This window comes from Periplaneta americana, chromosome 3 (assembly GCF_040183065.1).
Source record: "Periplaneta americana isolate PAMFEO1 chromosome 3, P.americana_PAMFEO1_priV1, whole genome shotgun sequence".
In the NCBI taxonomy this organism is placed as follows: Eukaryota; Metazoa; Arthropoda; class Insecta; order Blattodea; family Blattidae; genus Periplaneta; species Periplaneta americana.
The window spans coordinates 35,263,195-35,283,209 of NC_091119.1; the positions used below are offsets into that span (position 1 = coordinate 35,263,195).

At 33.8% G+C, this 20,015-nt stretch overlaps 1 protein-coding gene across 1 annotated transcript in view; it reads left to right on the forward strand.

Annotated features, from left to right (window-relative positions):
* Positions 1–14,764: 14,764 nt before the first annotated feature.
* The window catches only part of IntS8 (integrator complex subunit 8), a 72,099-nt gene continuing 66,848 nt past the window's right edge, over positions 14,765–20,015 (forward strand). Inside the window, exons 1-4 of the mRNA XM_069822605.1 lie at positions 14,765–14,966; positions 15,543–15,753; positions 17,402–17,614; positions 18,525–18,759. Coding sequence (XP_069678706.1) covers positions 14,849–14,966; positions 15,543–15,753; positions 17,402–17,614; positions 18,525–18,759 — 777 coding nt within the window. The 5' untranslated portion in view covers positions 14,765–14,848. The remainder of the gene's footprint in view (positions 14,967–15,542; positions 15,754–17,401; positions 17,615–18,524; positions 18,760–20,015) is intronic.

Below are 20,015 nucleotides of genomic sequence, written 5' to 3' on the forward strand. Positions count from 1 at the left end.
AAATACATAAAGTATCGGTAATTAAAGAAAAAATGACTTTATGATAATTTCACTGCAAAATATTTTTGTCGATTGTACAAGGAAAGTTCATAATAACATGCTATTTTGGAACTTCCAATTAACAGCACTTTATGAACTGCCTTGAGGCACCCCTAATTAAAATGGTCTGCGTATGTCTATGTTCTAATATGAAATGTCCCTGTACCAGGATCCTACATTTGTTATCCTACATTTGTTGAATGCTAGTAAGTATTTATTTTCTACCAACATTTTATTGTATCTTGGTTTTCCAATACGAATAAAAAAAATGTAACTCAATTACGTAGTACCCAAGAAGTCACAAATGAATACATTAAAGTAACAAATTAGTTAAATAATTGATTAAATGGCGATCTTACTCGTGTTAATTATGTAAGCATGTGCGGCTTACAGCTGTTTCGGTGCTACTTGACACCATCCTCAGAGCCTTCTGTGTCTCGGCGCCATCTCAACTTCGCTGCCTGTTGTGTGGGTGCGTTCGTGTGATGAAGAATTGTGTCAAATAATGTGTGTGTTCTGAAATTGATCTGTGTGTTGAGAATTTGATTAGGGTGTGTTTTATTGTGTCTGTATATTTCATATTGTTCTAGTGTGTTGAGTTTTTGGTTTTTGGTCAGAACACACACACTATTTGACACAACTCTTCATCACACGAACACAGAGATGGCGCCTAGATACAGAAGGCTCTGAGGATGGTGTCAAGTAGCACCGAAACAGCTGTAAGCCACACATGCTTACATAATTAACACGAGTAAGATCGCCATTTAATCAATTATTTATATTCAAGTGTTAAAAGTAGTGTATGAAAGATTCAACATGGATTAACAAATTAGTTGTTTGTCAGAGTGCTCTTTTGTAATTAATTAACTAGTTACGATATAATCAATATTGTGTATCCGACTCTAATATGTATTACTGTATACCTGTATGGATTCCTCTTGAAAGATCATGAGTTCAATTTTAGTAGGGAGGTGTCACTTTCGTGTCATTGTCATCGCCATAATGAATGAATCATACAAATCCAGACTTGTCTATCACTTCTGTAAAAGTAATGGACAAAACTTATACCTATGACTCTGCCATGTTTACAGATAACGATCCAGCATATTTCGTAATAGGACCGTTTACGTTACACATTTTCGATTTGTTTTTGCTTCTTTGTACATGAATCTGATTTTGTTGTTTGTTGAGACTGAGGGACACCAAAGGCTGTAAACATTTTCATGGGGTTGATATCATTGCATGGTTCCGTAGTTTAACTCTTATTTTAAGTCACATTTGTGTACATGGACACGATTACCTATTACATACATAAATCATACATCTGATCTCAAATTTCCAGCGAAAGAAAATCATTCATATTAAATTTTATACATATACGAGTATTGTACAATGTAGGGGAAAAAGATCTGTAAAATCTCTATTTCATATCGTCGTGTGAATGCAAGAACTAGGTAACTCGAAATTTGCGTTTTTTAGTTACCTCTTTTATAGCATAGCAAAAATCGCACAAAATGTAATGCAAGAACTTGGTAACTGGTCGAACGATACCAGCGACATCTATTTTCCAATATAACAAATAGGTAAATGAAAACGAGACATATTCCTTAGTGCAATAAATAAGTAATGTCACAAAATATAAAAAATCAAGTTACCTAGTTCTTGCATTCACACGACGATATGTCGTTCAATTTATTCTGTATGATTTTTAAAGACTTTCATGTAAGTGCTCTTTAGGCTTATTTCATATTAATATAGTGATTCAATTATTGATTTAGCCTCTGATTCAGAGATATAGCTCATAAATGTAAAAGAACTGTTACAGTATGGTACAAAAGCTCTGACTGATGACTGGTAGAAGTTTTTTTCTTCAGAGTCTTTATGTATAAAACCATTTCAAGTTCTGAATGGCTTTATACAAAGGACATTATTCATGTAAATATTTCCTAAAACTAAATTCTCCAAGAAATAGAAAGAAATAATTTGAGTAATTAATTAACTAGCGGACTTACTCGTGTTAATTATGTGAGTCTGTACGGCTTACAGCTGTTTCGGTACTTCATCACACCATCCTCAGAGCTTACTAGATCTCAGCATCATCTCGAACTTCGCTACCTGTTGTGTGGGTGCGTTTGATTGTTGAAAGGTGTTGAAGAGTGGAGTCAAATAGTGTGTATGTTCTGAAATTGATCTGTGTGTTGAGAATTTGATCGGGGTGTATTTTAGTGTGTTTGTATATTTCGTATTGTTCTAGTGTGTTGAGTTTTTGGTTCTTGGGTTGTATGTGTAGGATTTCCATGTCCGCATTTATGTTATTGTATGTATGGTTAGCATTGATTATGTGATCGGCATATGTAGATGTAGATACAATACAAACAATACGAAATATACAAACACACTAAAACACACCCCGATCAAATTCTCAACACACAGATCAATTTCAGTACACACACACTATTTGACTCCACTCTTCAACACCTTTCAACAATCAAACGCACCCACATAACAGGCAGAGAAGTTCGAGATGATGCCGAGATCTAGTAGGCTCTGAGGATGGTGTGATGAAGCACCGAAACAGCTGTAAGCCGCACAGACTCACATAATTAACACGAGTAAGTCTGCTAGTTAATCAATTACTTATATTCAAGTGTTAAAAGTAATGTACGCAAGATTCAAAATGAAATAATTTGAATAAAGAGAACATTTACATACTGAACAATGGAAAATTGTTATTAATGTATCAGATCAGAGAGCAGCAATGGGCAGCATATTGTTTTATATATCATTTTTTTTATTTCGGATTATTGTACTGATTGAGAAATATAATTGGTCACTGTCTTTAAAATGTTGTAGTCTATAAATGTTACTTTTGTGATTGGACTTGATTAGAGTCTGCTAAGGAAATTTAAAGAAGTATTTTGTATTTTAAAATGTCGTGTTATTGATAATTTTAATGAGAATGTGGCTAGTTGTCCTATTTTAATTATATTCTGAAATACTTTTTTATGTTTATAAAGTTTATTAAATATTAATCACGAGTATTTAAGTAATAAATATGTGTAAAATTTTGTCCCGATATGTGTACATAACTGTTTTAAGAAATTTTAAAAACTAAGTCATAGGTGGATTTAATAGGGGTTCATACAGTTCTTTCAGTTTGATTGATAACCATGTTTCGGAAAAGAAAAGAAATTCTAATAGTGAAGTGAATATGGTTTCATTGTCTTCAAACGTTATGAAAATTCTTCCACTGTAATAAAGCATAAACAGGGGAATATGGGGCAGGACGGGGAAGGGGGACAGGACGGGGTATAGCCTTTATCTTCCCAAAAAGTAGTGCAAATCTACCGAATTTTTTTAGAACTTCGTCAACTCATGTAAATATATCACCACACAACACTTACCGCCATTCCTTGCATCTGTTGTATATTATTCGGTTGCTGCATCATATTGTATCATTCATTTGCAACTTTAAAGTGTTCTCTTGTCATACGTAAGTAGAAATGAGATTTATTTAGATAATCTATTTTAATGTCATATTATAGAGTGCTTACCTGGCTTTTAATTCCGAAACTTTCTTAAATTTCGTGCGTTATTTTTCCTGCCAATACCTTATAACTCATAAATTGTGACTGTGGGGCAAAACGGGGTGGGGCATAACAGGGCAGTACCCCGTCCTGCCCCACGTCATATTTAATTAAATTTCACCTTCTGTGATGGGTTGTTCGTTCTGTTGTTTGTCAAAAGAAGGTTGGATTAGATGCGTATCATGTCTGAAATGGGCTCACAATTGTTGCGCAGGAGTAGATAGTGAAGACGAAGATGCCACACACATTTGCGTATTTTGCAAATGACTTTTTCTCAAGTAAACTTGTAAAATGTTGTAGTATTCACACTTTCAGTATATAATTTTTGTCACTTTTGCCACTTAATTATTACAAAAAATAGATACCCCATTTTGCCTCATACGTGGGGCAGAATGGGGCAAAACACACATTTCGAAAAACTAATGACCGGATTTCACTCGAAGTGCATATTTTTTTTTTTACTTGTTTACAGTGTAATAAAAGCATATATGTCATAAAACCTATACATTTACATTATTTGATACCAAATAAAAACATTCAAACATTAACTACCCGTCCTGCCCCATGTTCCCCTACACCAGAAAAATTTTAACCAGTTAAACCACTGTGGAGCTTCGAATCTCTTTACTTGTAAATATTTAACAGTTTTTGAAGGATTATAATTAACAAAAATTATCATTTAATCAGTAATTTTACGTCTCCACAAATAAATAATGTGCGATTTTGATTTCAACCACCACCATCACTACCACCATTTTGTTTATTTTTAGCAAAACCATATAGCCGAGAAATGTCAGAATAAATAAAATAAAAATTGACATGTCACATGCTAATCAACACATTTTAAACAGTTGTAGATAGATTATGACACTTATTACATAATTTTTTGCGATCAAAGCGATTCATAACTATACAATTAAATGAATGAATGTAACATAACCTATATTATGTGATCATACAATGTTGGTATTATGTTGTTATATGATATTTGTTCTTTATCACAACATCTTCCTCTCTCTTTCTTTGCAAGTGAATCCTATTCATAAACTCGGTAATAAACAAATTCTTCACTTTGTTGCTAAAATGGCGTGAGCAACCACAGCATAACTGTTTCAATAAACTCTTGAGTTCTCATGTGTTGTTACGAAAACTGTTTTGGTGACTATATATTTAGATGTGTGAACTTACGTGTAGAAATTGTAATATTTTTAAGGATTCTGGCTGAGAAGACGAATCTGTAATAATAAAGTGTATGAGAATAAAACATTTTTCAGTGCTTTAAATATTGTTTTCATGTGAAGAACAATTCAACCCCTAATCCACTTTCTCCATCGTCATTAATTTCTTAAACATAAAAACTGAGAATAAATTCAAGGGAAAAACTGTTCCGGGCCCTGGAACTTTGGCTTAGCGCACCAATGCTCTACCAACTGAGCTACCCAACTGCTTCACAGGGAGCTTTACCCGAAAGCTAGATTTACATAGTAGAAACTAATAAGCTTAATTAAATATTTATCACTTAATAAGTTACTTATGACCCTACAGGTGACATGTGAATAGAATTTCGGTTCTAATGTTACAACATATACGAAGTAATGGAATGTTTTGCCATAAATTGTATTAAGAATTTCTATTAATAACATTCGCAGGCCTCTTCAGATCAAAATTTATTGAGAAATTATAGGTACCGTAAACTGGGGTAAAGAGGATCACATGTGGTAAAGTGGATCATATGTGTATTGTTAGATAAGTCAGCGCCACATGGATCACACATGCAAGGAACACTATTTTTAGTGGCACTTATAGAAGAAAGGTTTTCTTTTCATGTGATCCATGTGGCGCTGCCTTATCTAGGCAATACACATATGATCCACTTTACCACACGTGATCCTCTTTACCCCAGTTTACGGTACGTACTTTTTGTTGACTTCTTTATATCGTACATATTCCACATCTTGTGCATTTCTGACATTTCTCATAGTATCAGAATCTGCAAAAATCGGACCCATTAATATCTAAATAATGTTATAATGTTGAAGACAAAATTATTATGAATTGATACTTTATACAGTACTTACTGTACAAAATAAGTACAGTATCCCTCGTCACTATTTCAAAACAGATAGTAGACTTGTATTATGGGTTGGTGGCAAACTACTCTTCTGGGTACATTCTAAGTTTAAAAGTTTTATGCATGGTGCTCTTGGATTTTTCAATCATTTTTCTATCTACCTTATGTTCTGCACAGTTTATATCTGTGAATACTGTGTTTGAATCCCATATTTCACCTAAATCCACCATTGTACTTTGTTAATTTAAATTTGTATTACTTGTAATTCAGTGTGATAATTGCAAGAACTGTTAATTGTTATTAATTTTATAAAACTTGAATAATTTTCTATGTGTATACAGAAAAATTGCGAGATTGTGAAAATTTTGTTCTTTAAAACTTGTACAGTATCTTTTTTTTTTTTTTTTTTTAATCTTTGAAGCAACTATAAGTTACGATTAAAGATTGTGAAATTTATTTTTTCGATGACGAAAGACAACTCCAATCACTTTTTACAGATTTTTTGTTTACAAAAAGTTTTAAAAATAATTCGTAGAGTACCAGTAGTCATTAGTATTATAGAATTACTGTGTATCCAACAGATTATTCTTTTTATTAAATAGAAAATATTACATTGTTTTCATATCGTCCATTTTTATGAATGTGCACGTGAAATTAAAAGAAATTAAACTCTCATTAATGTGTTCAATAGAAACAGAGTACAATATCATTTTTGATAGATTATTTAGACTTCTCGATACCAGTAATGTAAACAAATTAAAGTGATGAAGAATAGCAACAAGAGAACTAAATTCTATCACTACTGCCTTTAATGCTGTTTGTTTGTGCAGGTGAAAGCCATAACCTTCCGCCACACTGTGGGTCTCCATGGCCTGTAAGGGGGATGATTTTTTTACACTATGAAGGACTTTCAAAATGGGCAGTTTTCCTTCACTTTCTTTACAGATTATTTTACGAATATGTTATTTTCTAATGTCAGGCATTTGACAATGAAGTCATTTGACCTCTTGCACTCCAATATTTTTCAAAGATATTGTCATGGTTAGCCACTGAAGCACAGATTTTGAGATGTTCTGAATCCATTATTTTACGAATATTCATTAGATGTTAAGGAGAGAGGATGGTATTTTTTGGTGAAAAATAAGTAAATTAAAAAAAAAAAATTCTTTAAAATACTCTGTGATATGTGTGGAATGTATAGCATAATATTTTGTGGGTATTTGTGCCCTTATCAGATGTTGAGACGCCATTGTTAAACTTCCTGCGTTATGGATTTTTAAATCATCGCCCCCTTTCATTGTTGTTTCCGGTAAATTGAATTTTCAAAAAAAAAAAAAAAAAAAAAAAAAAAATTCTTTAAAATACTCTTTGATATGTGTGGAATGCATTGCATAACATTTTGTGGGTATTTGTGCCCTTATCGGATGTTGAGACGCCATTTTTAAACTTCCTGCGCTATGGATTTTTAAATCCCTCGCCACCTTTTATCGGTTTACTGTAACTTCATTTTTTTGCTACATTGCCAGACAAAAATTAATATAATTTCTGAACTATTAAAGATACATGCATGAAATTTAGAACACGCATTCTTTAGACTATTAGGAAACGTTTCTCTGTAACAGAATTTTCTTAATTGATTCATTTTAAAATTACATCCGTTTCTTTGCAAGAAAAGAATTCAGAAGAGTGTTATTAAATTTTAATTGTTTATTTTACAAACGTAGGGACTAATATCAAAATTCTGTTACAGACAGTTTGTAGAGCATGCTTTTGCAAGTATATTGCAAAAAACTGGATGAATCTACATTTAAAAATGGTTTAGATATATCGGTTTTAGTAAAATTCTGCATTGGGTACATTTTTTTCAAATCTGGGCCCCCAAATAATTTTTTTTTCAAAATATTTATTTTTGGCTGAGTTGCTACAGCTATGAGCTCTCTACATACAAAAAATTAATATTTTACACCAAATATGAAAAAAGTTTTAATAAATACTATCCTCTCCCCTTAATTAAATAATTGGAATTAAATTGAATTCGAACACTGATTTTCAGCATCTTCTGAAAAGTACCGGTACCCTCTATTCCCTTTGCATTCAGTTACCATATAGCTCTTCCTTTTCTCCTGTAAATCTCTTCATCATGATCTTTATTTGAAAAAAAAACGTATAAAATAAATATACAATAAGATAATACGATTTTCACTGCTTGTTATTAATTTTGGTTGGAATAACAGCATTATATAGCAGTTGTCATCGAAATCTAAGAATGTGTTCTGAATTATAACCTTTTAAACTTTAAAATATGTTTCTTCAAAATAGTATTGGCATTTATATAATGGACCTACACTCTTTCCTCTCTCCTGTGGTTGCTTTACAACGTCATTGTATCTGAATTGATGATGATTTTATCTTGTATGAAAATTTAATTTACATATTAATCATGAATACGAGGCATAAACTTATACACGATATGACATTAAATGAAATGACTTAATTCGTGCAGTTGGTGGTGTTCATTGAATGTGTTTGATATGTAATGAATGTTTGAACAACAAAATTTTCATTAACTTCTTACTACTGGTACATGATGATACAACAGTTTAGTATATACAGTCACGAAGCTCAATACGTAGTAAATATGGATCCATAGATAGTTGCTAACCACTAGGATCGCTAATATCGCCTCATTACAGACAATGTGAAATAGTACTGGCACAGTCTATTTTTCCTAGCACCCTCACAACTCAAGCTTCGTGACTGTCTATACTAGACTGTGATGATACTGCATTAATATCTTAACGTAAATTTGAAATTCATTGCTCATTCCAGTTATAATTTTCATAACTTTCATTGTCATGATCATATGGACCTATTAAAATTATCCAACATTTTAGCTTTCACGGTGTTGAACAATTAATATAACACTGAAAAAATAATAGGTCTTCCATTTCACGCAGTTTCATCACATAGGATTGTAGCGAATTTGCTGCATTAGTAGATGGACTCTAGTCTGGGAATGAAAAATTATGTGACTTATGTTATAATATTATTCGCATGATGATGTTTCAACATGAAAAAATGAAATGTAACTTATGATATCTTACAGTGAAGAATTAGTTGGTTATTACTGCTGTATATAATGATTTGCTATATCTTCGTAGTTTCAAATAAATAATACTTGGAACTGAATTTAAAGAAATACATGTCTTATAAATGTTACCATACTATCACCTTGATGAAGTGCTGTGAAGCTACGATAATAAGATTTAACATTTTCATATCTTACCCAAAATATAAACTAGGTATATATATATGAGTATTACGAAGCACTTCAACACTTATTCCTAATTATTGTAAATGATTTAAGTTATAACACTATGGCCAAATCAACATTATATGCAGATGACACTTCTTTTATAACATGTTCGACTAGTGCAGCAGAACTGCGTCAGCTAACCTCAAATACAGTTTTGGAAGCAGCAGAATGGTTCAGAGCAAATAAGTTAATTTTAAACGAGGAGAAGACTCAAAAATTAATTTTGTCATTGAAAAAAGAAGAAGGGTCTGAAGAAAAGGCAGTAAAGTTACTTGGTATCCATCTTGATACAAAACTAACCTGGGATTGCCACATTGAATACATCTCTCGGAGACTGTCCAGAGTCCTGTATCTCTTAAGAGGAATTAGAGATAAAATACCCGGGCAGTACCTAAGAAGTGTTTATTTTGCTTTTTTTCATAGCATATTGAAGTATGGAATCCTGGTGTGGGGAAACAGCAATAAACTTATTGAAGTCCTGCTCATTCAGAAGAAAGCAATAAGAATTATCACACAAGAACCAAGCAAAGCACATTGTAAACCACTGTTCATACAGGAGTCCATCTTAACAGTTGTTAATGAATATATTCTGGAACTCCTTCTTTACATCAAGAAAAATCTTTATGGCTTCACCAGTAGGATGGATAAACATGAGTATAATACTCGGAATAAAGAAAAACTGGACATACCATTTTGCAGACTATCCAAAGTTAAAAGTAGTCCTAACATGTTGGGCTGTAGGATGTTCAACATGTTTCCACAGGAAGCACAGGAAGTGTCACTTGACATATTCAAAGTCAAAGTGAAAACGTGGCTTCTTAGAAACCCATTCTATTCTGTACAAGAATATTTTGAATCAGAAAAGCAAGCTGTTGATATTTTTTAGGTTTCTTTCTCTGAATTGTATTATTATTCTGTAATATATTAGGAAATTCTCATAAATTGTTAATCAAATCAATATCTGTGATCAGTGTGTTACAATTTTCATCTAGATATTAGCCTAATTTTGATAATCTTGACTCTCAATTGTAAACTCTAAGGAGTATTTGTGATCATTTTGTTTTATGTTTAGTGTTGTAATAGAATAATTTTCATTTTTGCACTATAATTTCACACGTGTAATTTGACAATGTCATTAGCTTTTGCTATAACGACAGCTAATAAATACTATACTAATACTATACTATACTAAGGAATTTGAAAATTCATCACGATTTCCCATTGTGTAACTGATGTACAAACTTTATTATCTCTCGGGGAAAATAAGATAAAGGTAATCAATCAGTCGTTTTAAAAAATAATATTATACACTATATAGCAGCCATGAACAAAACATTGGGATCCCCGAACCAATTACGACGCAACCAGAAAAGTCATTATAGTCAGGTAGTATGAAAACGAGCAGAGAGATGGAGAAGTGAACAAATAATGGGAGCAGTGATTCTAAGTTGTAATTATTCAGTATCGATTATCAGTTTATATGTACCGTACATCAGTGGAGGAGGGAAGGGAGGAACGTCCTCCTCACATTTTTCTTCTTTTGAAAGTAAATACCAAATGAAATATATGCCTTGAAATTCGAGGAAGATTTGATGATTTTTTAAATTCACAGCTATAAGAAAACCTCGGTTGATCGAGTTTTAAACGACGCGCACTCATGTGCAGCTAGAAAACTGTGAGAAAGATGCGAGATTGTTTGTGTGGAGGAAAGCCAATCCTTTCCTCCTCTACTGCAGTTAACACACATAGACAACAGCGCACTAGCGGCCAGAGACAGAAGCATAGTTTTAAAGCGAGTAAATGAACGGAGTGGGAGGAGATCCTCCTCTGAATCAGCGCATGGGCGGGAAATAGAAACCGACTGATCGCACAGCAAGCTTGCTACCGCTGCCATCTAACGATGCTGCATTCAACCAGACTATAACACATCTAGAAGGAGGCAGAATAAAAACAGTTTTAACGCAAAGCTATGAAAGATATATAATTAATTGATGAACTAGTGAACTTACTTGTGTTAAATATGTAATTTTTGTCCAGCTTACAGCTGTTTCAGTGCATCAAGCACCATCATCAGAGCCTACTAGTAGGCTAGTAGGCTCTGATGATGGTGCGTGATGCATATTTAACACTAGTTCATCAATTAATTATATTCAAGTGTTAAAAGTGGTGTACGCAAGATTCAAAATGGACATCATATAAACTTTTTTTTAAATTATAAAACAAAATATATTATTCATTGCACTTTACATAAGCTACTATTCATGATTTGAAACTTTCGAGGATATCTGAAAGTTGAAGTTAGATTTATACAAAACAAAGAGGAAGTAGTTAGTTCTACGTTAGTATCGCAAATCTTTTTGCCCCCTGAAATTCACATCCATTCATTGTCTACTAGACAGGACAACAGCCAAGTTGTCAGTTTTGTACAAATATATTTGAATTTGAAAGTACTCCAAACTACATTACTTTGAACATAAAAAAATTAATCGGCCACCGGCAGCTTTGAACAATAATGATAGTATGGCTTTACAAGAACTGACATTCTTCAAAAGCATATGATACTGAACTTGTCAAATGTACATGTGGCAACACAGACCACATGAGTGGGTGCAGTGTTCTCGCTTTCCTTACAGATTATTTCCCATTCCCACTTCCGTAAAACGGTTCTGGTTATGTGTTAGTAGCTAGTCTCTTCCAACACGTGTGATGCTGTAGTGTGCGCGAAAAATGCTGCGAGTTTGTGAATTTCCTTGTAATTGTTAATTTGTGCAATTATCCAACAATGAATGGAAGTGAAAACATATTTTGGACAATTTAGGAAACTCAGTTTACAAGAACAGATTATTGCTATACAAAAGAGAAGGCCAACCCTAACACTATCTGGTCTTACATGTAGGCTAATTTGTAGCATTTTCTCTCAAGAATGTGTCATTTTGCGCTGTTAACTTCTTTCCTCCTCTTAAAGAAATGTGCAGGAGCCGCCACTGCCGTACATTATGTTATAAGAAAAGAATACTCTGTGCGAATAGATGTTAGCATGGCCTCATAAGACACATTAACTCTAAAGTATTGACTATTAAAAGTAAAATCAAAACTTTGATTAGACCAGTGCTTATCTATGCCTCAGAAACTTGGACCCTTAATAAACAAGATCTAGACAGATTAAATATCTTTGAGAGAAAAATACTAAGAGCAATTTTGAACCAGTACAAGTAAACGATGAATGGAGAATACGATATAATGCTGAACTATATAAAGAGCCAAACATCATTACAATAATAAAAACTGATTGTTTGAGATGGGCTGGACCTTTGGCAAGAATGGAAGACTCACGACCAGCTAAAAGAGTCTTTTTATATAATCCAGGACAGAGGACTAGAGGAAGACTGAGAACTAGATGGGAGGATGACAAAGAAAAGGATGCTAAAAGTATTGGAGTCTGTAACTTGACTGGTAGAGCAAGAAGCAGAGAGGAGTGGCGAAGAATTCTTGGGACAGCCAGGACTCTTGATGGGTTGTAGTGCTGATGATGATGATGATGATGATGATGATGATGATGATGATGATGATGATGATGATGTACATTATGTTATATAGGCCTATAATGTTATGGGCATACTAGATTTCACTGCTATTTACTTTTCCTTGGGATTTGCAATAATTCCATAAAAATCAGGGTTTATTTTAATTACTGATACTTTCAATAATTGAGCCAATAAATTTTCATAACTCAGATACGATCTTCATTTTGATGTTGCATACTTCATTTATGAACAGAATTGCTCATACAAATAAGAAAATGCAAACATGGTCTCAATTTCTGCTGCAAATAACGAAACTTTCATATGTTCAACATTCGAAAAATGTTTAAATACATCAATACCTACTTTATCTTGACATAGATGTTTAAAAACGTACCATTTTGTATTAATATTAATTCGAGCTGCAAATGCAGCCATACCGGATCCTTTCAGGTTTGGCTTGAATTGGATTTACAAATAACCCATTGAACAACCACTGAAAGACTGTATGAATCAAGAACATATAAATGAACTTCTTAACATGTTAAAGAATAGTTTTGAAAATGAGATTGAAAAAAGGAAAAGTAAAAAAGTTAAGCAGAGTTCAATTTATGATTTTGTGAATGGGTATCAAAGGAGAAAATTGGAAAAATAACGTAAAATAAGAAATAAAATTCTGATTTCAAGCTTTTATTGTTAGCAATATTTTCCACGTTTTTATTTGATTAACATAGAAACGTTTTAACTCATTATTTGTGTAAAATAACTCCCCCAATTGAGAGAACACCCCTCTGAAAGACCAATTTTTCATGGAACCAGCAGTGGTCGTTTAATACAGATTTTACTGTAAGTATATAGCTGAGAACCAGTCCGTTTCACTATTTTTTAGGAGACCCATTTTAAGTTCCTGACTTTCAAAGCTGGACAAGGAAAACTTTGAAATTGCATCATGACAAGTTTATGGGGAGTAATATTTACAATTTTGTTCGATTCATATATGAAACAGAACTTTCCTTGTTCTAAAAAGTTGAACATAAGTCCAACTTTTTAGATCAAGGAAAGATTAGTTCTCAGCCATTAAATTATTCCACCAACAAAACGAATGCTTACAAAAAAAGCCACAGTCTCTTTTCACAAATCAATTTTGTTTCAACAAATAAGTTTAAATATATGTTTCTTTACATCGAGTCTAATGCACTTCGTCAGATCGACTTTGATGACATCATCAATGCTTTCTCTGTGAAGAAAGTGCGAAGAAAATCTTTATAATTCACAAATAAGATGCATGTATTTTGGTTCCAGTAATTTGTTTTCTGAATTTTAACATTTCATTTAAAATTTATTTACTAAACATGACCTGTAGAACAGCTGCTTATGAATTATTTGTGGGGTTTGGGAGGCGGCAAATTTTAGCACTGCCTAGGGGTGGCACTACACCTAAATCCGGCCCTGCTGGCAGGGTACCGTACTACTTTTCGAGGCCTGGCAAAGCCAGGGCACTTTTATGATTTTCATAAATTATGGTCATATTTTGCATTTATAAGAAGTCATATTTTATTCATATTTAAACAATTTGATAATGAGATCTACTCCACAGATCGTAAAACCTCTTTATCTAGATTCGAACCCATGCATTTTCGTCTAACATTCCATAAGTATTCCTGCACATATAATAGATTAATCAGCCTTATGCCACAGTACAGGTATTCATAGACTGTGCTTCTGGGCTTTGAAGGCAATAACTTTTATCAATTTCACTATGCTACCATCTAGCGACTGTAAAAGACTGGTTACACTTTATTTTTATAACAACATTCATATTTAATTAATTATATTTGTTTGCTATTAATTTCCGGATCCTCGTGGTCATCCTTAATTAAGGCCGGATGAGATTTTTTTTTCTCTCTCTCTCTCTCTCTCTCTCTCTCTCTCTCTCTCTCATTATAACTCTCATTTGAATTGCATGGAGCAACTGTACTGGCATCTAGCGGTCGTTACCAATCGACAGTGGCGATCCTGGTGGTTGTTCTCTTCCATATGTTACCATTTTTAACATGGGGATGGCCAGATCACACGACGTCGATCACAGGTATGGATGATCAAGGATCTGAGTCAACGAGCACTTAGCCACCTATAGTATATATTTTAAACTATTGATGGCTCTGGAGATATTTCTGTTCCATTTCCCTGAATCGGTCTCAGTTGGTAATGCTGATAGAAAAAGCAAAGATGAAAAGGAAAGCAAAGATATAAGTTAATATGTCGATTTGAATGTGTGTTATTTAATGTTACTCATATTAATACAATTCTGAAAATGGATGTAGAACTTTTGAGACCAGGGACAGCTCGGCCGTCACATAATACTGTGCTGTGGTTTGAGTTTTTATTAGATCCAAGCCTGTTAGAAAACCATCTTGAGAAAACAAATCCTGGTATGTTACACGTTTGGTAAAGGTTAGGTTTTGTGTCATCTTGTGTAGTGACAGAGAAAAAGAATATTGTGACTGAATCGCAGTTTTGCGATTGGTGTGTTTTATTTCATAATATGTAGAAATGTCATAGATTTAGTATTAATGATACTGTTTATGGTGACGTATACTGTAGATCCATACCGGTATATTATTTGTACAATATTAACCATAATGTACGAATTTCAATTTTGCTTTCATTTTATACAATTAACTTCCACCCAAAACATTGCCATCAAAATCGGCGATGCCTAAGACGTTTCCTTTAATTATAAGTTATAGACTACTAGGCCAACTTACTGGGTAACCTAAACTCACAGTTTAGCACTAGACCCAGAGTTTTGTAGTCAATAAAAGTAAGTTTATTGTACAATAGTGAAAGTCGACGGTATTTTAAAAATTTGTAATCACAAAAGTGTGCTCCCTCCCTGTTAAAATACTCTTAAATACTGTGTGAATTTGAAATGTTAACATTATTTGATGCGTTGTTTATTTGTCATTTACCGGTAATTATAATAAACGTATTGGTTTTGCTTTCAGATCCTTCTCCTACAGATTTGATAGCCAAGTTTTTATCAATTGCCCCTGATACAAAGGAAGCAGACGCTAAATCAAATGAAAATGATTCTCCTGAAAACACTAGAAGTGACATGTCTACAAATAAAAGAAGTTATAAATATCTAGCTCTGAAAATATTAGCTCTCAAAGTTGCAGCTTTTTTGAAATGGGACCTCGGAGCGTTAGAGAAAAGGTAGGCCTAAACAATACTATTTTACATCGGTATTCTTTTATGGCTTGAATAACTGTTAGAATGAAACATTTATATTTCATTGGTGATTTTATAATTTTAAGGTATTTTACAACTCATTGTTTCGACTGGAGAATATGAAGAAAGAGAGCATTGTAGAAAAATGCAAAATGGTGGCAGTTTACTGTGCAGTGATGAAGCGTTTCCCTCATAACTCATAAACTTGCTAATTTTTTCATGTTTCCTCTCTTTTATTTTATTGCTTGAAACTCATATTTACAATACCATGCTCTTTCAACTACATTCTTTAATAAATAATATATATTTTTTATTTTGTGTTAGAAAAAAATATTTTTATATTTGACCATTCTTTAAATGAATTTATTTTTTATCAGACAATCTATCACAAGTAGAGAAGTGATCTTGCGTCATGTTATAGGCCTAGATATGACATGCATAAATACACACAAAAAATTTTATCACAGAATGTTGGATAGTTTTTGAGTTAAGTATGTGGGAAATGCTTCATCATTGCACAGTGAACTGAATTTAAAAAATTCATGTAAATAATTATTTTTAAATCGTAAAAATATTTTTTTTTTTAACATAGCAGAAGGACAGTGTTTTACACGTACTAATTTTCATTATTGTACAAGATACAGTAATGGAGGAAAAAAATGTTGAATATTTCCAAAATTTTGCTGTTGTAAGCTGTATCAAACCCCTAAATGCTTTTCCTTTTTATTGAATATTTTCGTATTATAATCTTTTCTTCTTTCTGCACTATTTCTCCTGATTGTTTTTTCTTCTGTCTCCTTATTAAATGCCGTATTATCTCGAATAAGCCGCGCCCCCCACTTTTGGAAGACAGAATAATAAATATAAAATAAAATAAAAGTAAAACACAAATTACAAAAATAAGACTTTCAAAGTATGTTTTCACAACAAATTAAAAACAACTAAAACAAATACAGTTCAGTTAACAATAAATAAATACATTTTATCCTGGAACAGAACGCATTTCAAAGTCATTCTCTGTGCATCCGTTTACATGCATGTCAGATGTCTTGCATAATCAGCCATTCACACGATATCCTGCAAAATTAATAGCACATGTCACAATTTCCATGTTCCTCCGCATCTTTGATAATTTAAAGTTTTTTGCTGCAAGTAAAGGATCACAATCTCATTCCTTTAGTGGTACTCATTTTCAGAATTGAAAACATAAGATGCACAAACTATACATTTATCACACTTGAGCTTGATTCTGACACATGTACTGCTAATCCAATCGCCATTTAACAATGTTAACAATTGAAATATCCACACAGGAAGATAATGGGATGCGCTACTACCTTAGGAGTTGCATGGGAGGAAAATTGCGCAATGTTGCCAACTTATTTATAATAACGCACACACCCGTACTTTTTACTAGTATATTTCGGGAAAAAAAAATATACGGGGTATTCGAAAAAATACTGTATTTTCATACTGTGAACTTCTTTGAATTAGTGTGGAACATAGCAACCACATTGAATTACTCTGACAGAATTCCTTTGTTTTTTCTGTTTCTTTTTTATTGATATTTCCATATTGTAATCTCCATCTAATTATAAAGCATGCACAGACATAATTGGTGTTTTTGTCGAAGGTTGCCCCTGCCGATGCAGTTGACCCTCTTGCAGGATTTGCTCTATCTGACGATGGAGAAGGACGTTGATGTGAGCACACACAAAGAGCTGGACCTAGCTGCCTGTCCACGCCATGTTTTGTTTGCTGTGACTCTGTACCATCGGTGGGTGCTTCGAGCAGTCATGCAGAGTCGTCTTACCACAAAACAGGCCCGCCAACCTTATATTCCCGTGTAAGCCTTTTGCTTGTTTGTGTAATTTAAATCTGAGAGCTGTACGTGAAGGTGATTTATATCAGCTTGATGTTTCAGAGATAAGATTTGTGTATTCTATGTTTACAGTATACCTTCCTTGCAGAAACAAAGAGAACATATTAGGTGAATTAGTTCTCAAGACTATTCTACCTACTTCTTTAATACTGAAAGGGTTGAGTTAATTGAAAAAGCTGTGTGTGAGTGTGAGTGTGTGTGTGTGTGCGTGCGTGTGTTTTTTATATAGAGTTTATAATATATGTTTGAATTTCTAGCTTCTCTTAGAATTTGATTTCAAATGTCATATATCAGTGCAATAGCCGAGCAGGTTATATCTGTCAGATTTGAGTCACTATTGTAGTACTTACAAAACTTACTTACAAATGGCTTTTAAGGAACCCGAAGGTTCATTGCCGCCCTCACATAAGCCCGCCAGGGTCCCTATCCTGTGCAAGATTAATCCAGTCTCTATCATCATACCCCACCTCCCTCAAATCCATTTTAATATTATCCTCCCATCTACGTCTCGGCCTCCCTAAAGGTCTTTTTCCCTCCGGCCTCCCAACTAACACTCTATATGCATTTCTGGATTCGCCCATACGTGCTACATGCCCTGCCCATCTCAAACGTCTGGATTTAATGTTCCTAATTATGTCAGGTGAAGAATACAATGCGTGCAGTTCTGTGTTGTGTAACTTTCTCCATTCTCCTGTAACTTCATCCCGCTTAGCCCCAAATATTTTCCTAAGCACCTTATTCTCAAACACCCTTAACCTATGTTCCTCTCTCAGAGTGAGAGTCCAAGTTTCACAACCATACAGGACAACCGGTAATATAACTGTTTTATAAATTCTAACTTTCAGATTAGTACATTGTTTATTTTAATCCTTAGGCCAGGACTGCAAGATCCTACATATGTCCCTCCGAATGTGAGTGAAGAATTAGTTCGAGGACTAGAAAGTCAAGTGAGCAACAGCATCGCAGTTCTGAGCCGTGTGGTGTCCCTGAACACGGTGCCAACAGTCCCTGTATTCGAGACGTTCGTAATGCTCACAGAGGACAGCACTGATGCTCGCCAAAACTGGGACAAGAGTGCACAAGTGTCTGGAACAGAATTCTTCTGTCAGGTGAATACAGCAGATAATAATATCAGCAAAGTGTAGTAGTACTTAAAATGTTATTTTCGTTTATTGAGTTATGATACATGGGGTCTTCTTGGTTGCTAGTATAAAAATCTTAAAACTGAAATGGACTCAATCATTGTAAAGAGTTACGTAAATGAAACTGAATTCGTGTCACGGGAGATAAATGATATCTTTGGCTATTCATCATCGTTGCCATCATCATCATTATCACCATCACCTTATCATCATAATTGTCGTCATCCCTGTGACCATCATCATCATCATCATCATCATCATCCATAGCGCTACAGCCCGGATCGGGCCTCGGCTTCCTTAAGAATTCTTCTCCATCGGTCTCGATCTTTAGCCACCGTCCACCAGTTCTTCACTCCAAGCCTCTTAATGTCATCGATAACACAGTCTATCCATCGTAGCTTTGGCCTTCCAACTCTTCTTCCTTCAGCAATCCCATGTTCCATCACCTTCCTAAGTATTTCACATTCATCCATTCTCTTAACATGCCCTGCCCATCTCAGACGAGCAATCTTAATGGATGTTATTATATCGGGAGACTCATAAAGCTGGTATAATTCGTTGTTATATCTTATTCTCCAAGTTTCACCATCCCTTACAGGTCCAAAAATCCTTCGCAATATCTTCCTTTCGAATGCGGCCAATCTAAATTTATCCCTTTCACTAAGAGGCCATGTCTCTGATGCATAGGTCAACACTGGTTTTATTATGGTCTTATATAGTCTACATTTTGTGCCACGAGATAGCAATCTTGATTTAACTTGTTTTTGCAGCCCATAATAACACCTATTGGCGCTTTGTATTCTTCTACTTATTTCCATCCCTGTGACCAGTATGTTTTTAAACTCTAATGGAACATGTTACAATTCCATAAGTATGGAAACAGGTGGGATGGATGAAGTTGAAGGATGTGGTGATGGCAAAATGAGCCTGGGATCTAGTTCTGAAAGTTAACCAGCATTTGCTGTTAAGGGGACACTTATACTTATGTGAGTTTTAAATCTTTTACAATTTTCATCCAAAATGTATGAATTTTAAACTACATAAACATGCCTACAATACTGTCACCTGTACAAAATTTGGTACCATTAGGGCTAGTAGTTTTGAAATGATATGTTTTATATGTATTTTACATTGACATCATTAAAAAGGCTTCTTGCATCACAATTTTCACAATTTTTAGTTTATATTAGCTCAAAAGCTTAAAAATAGCCATGGGAACATAA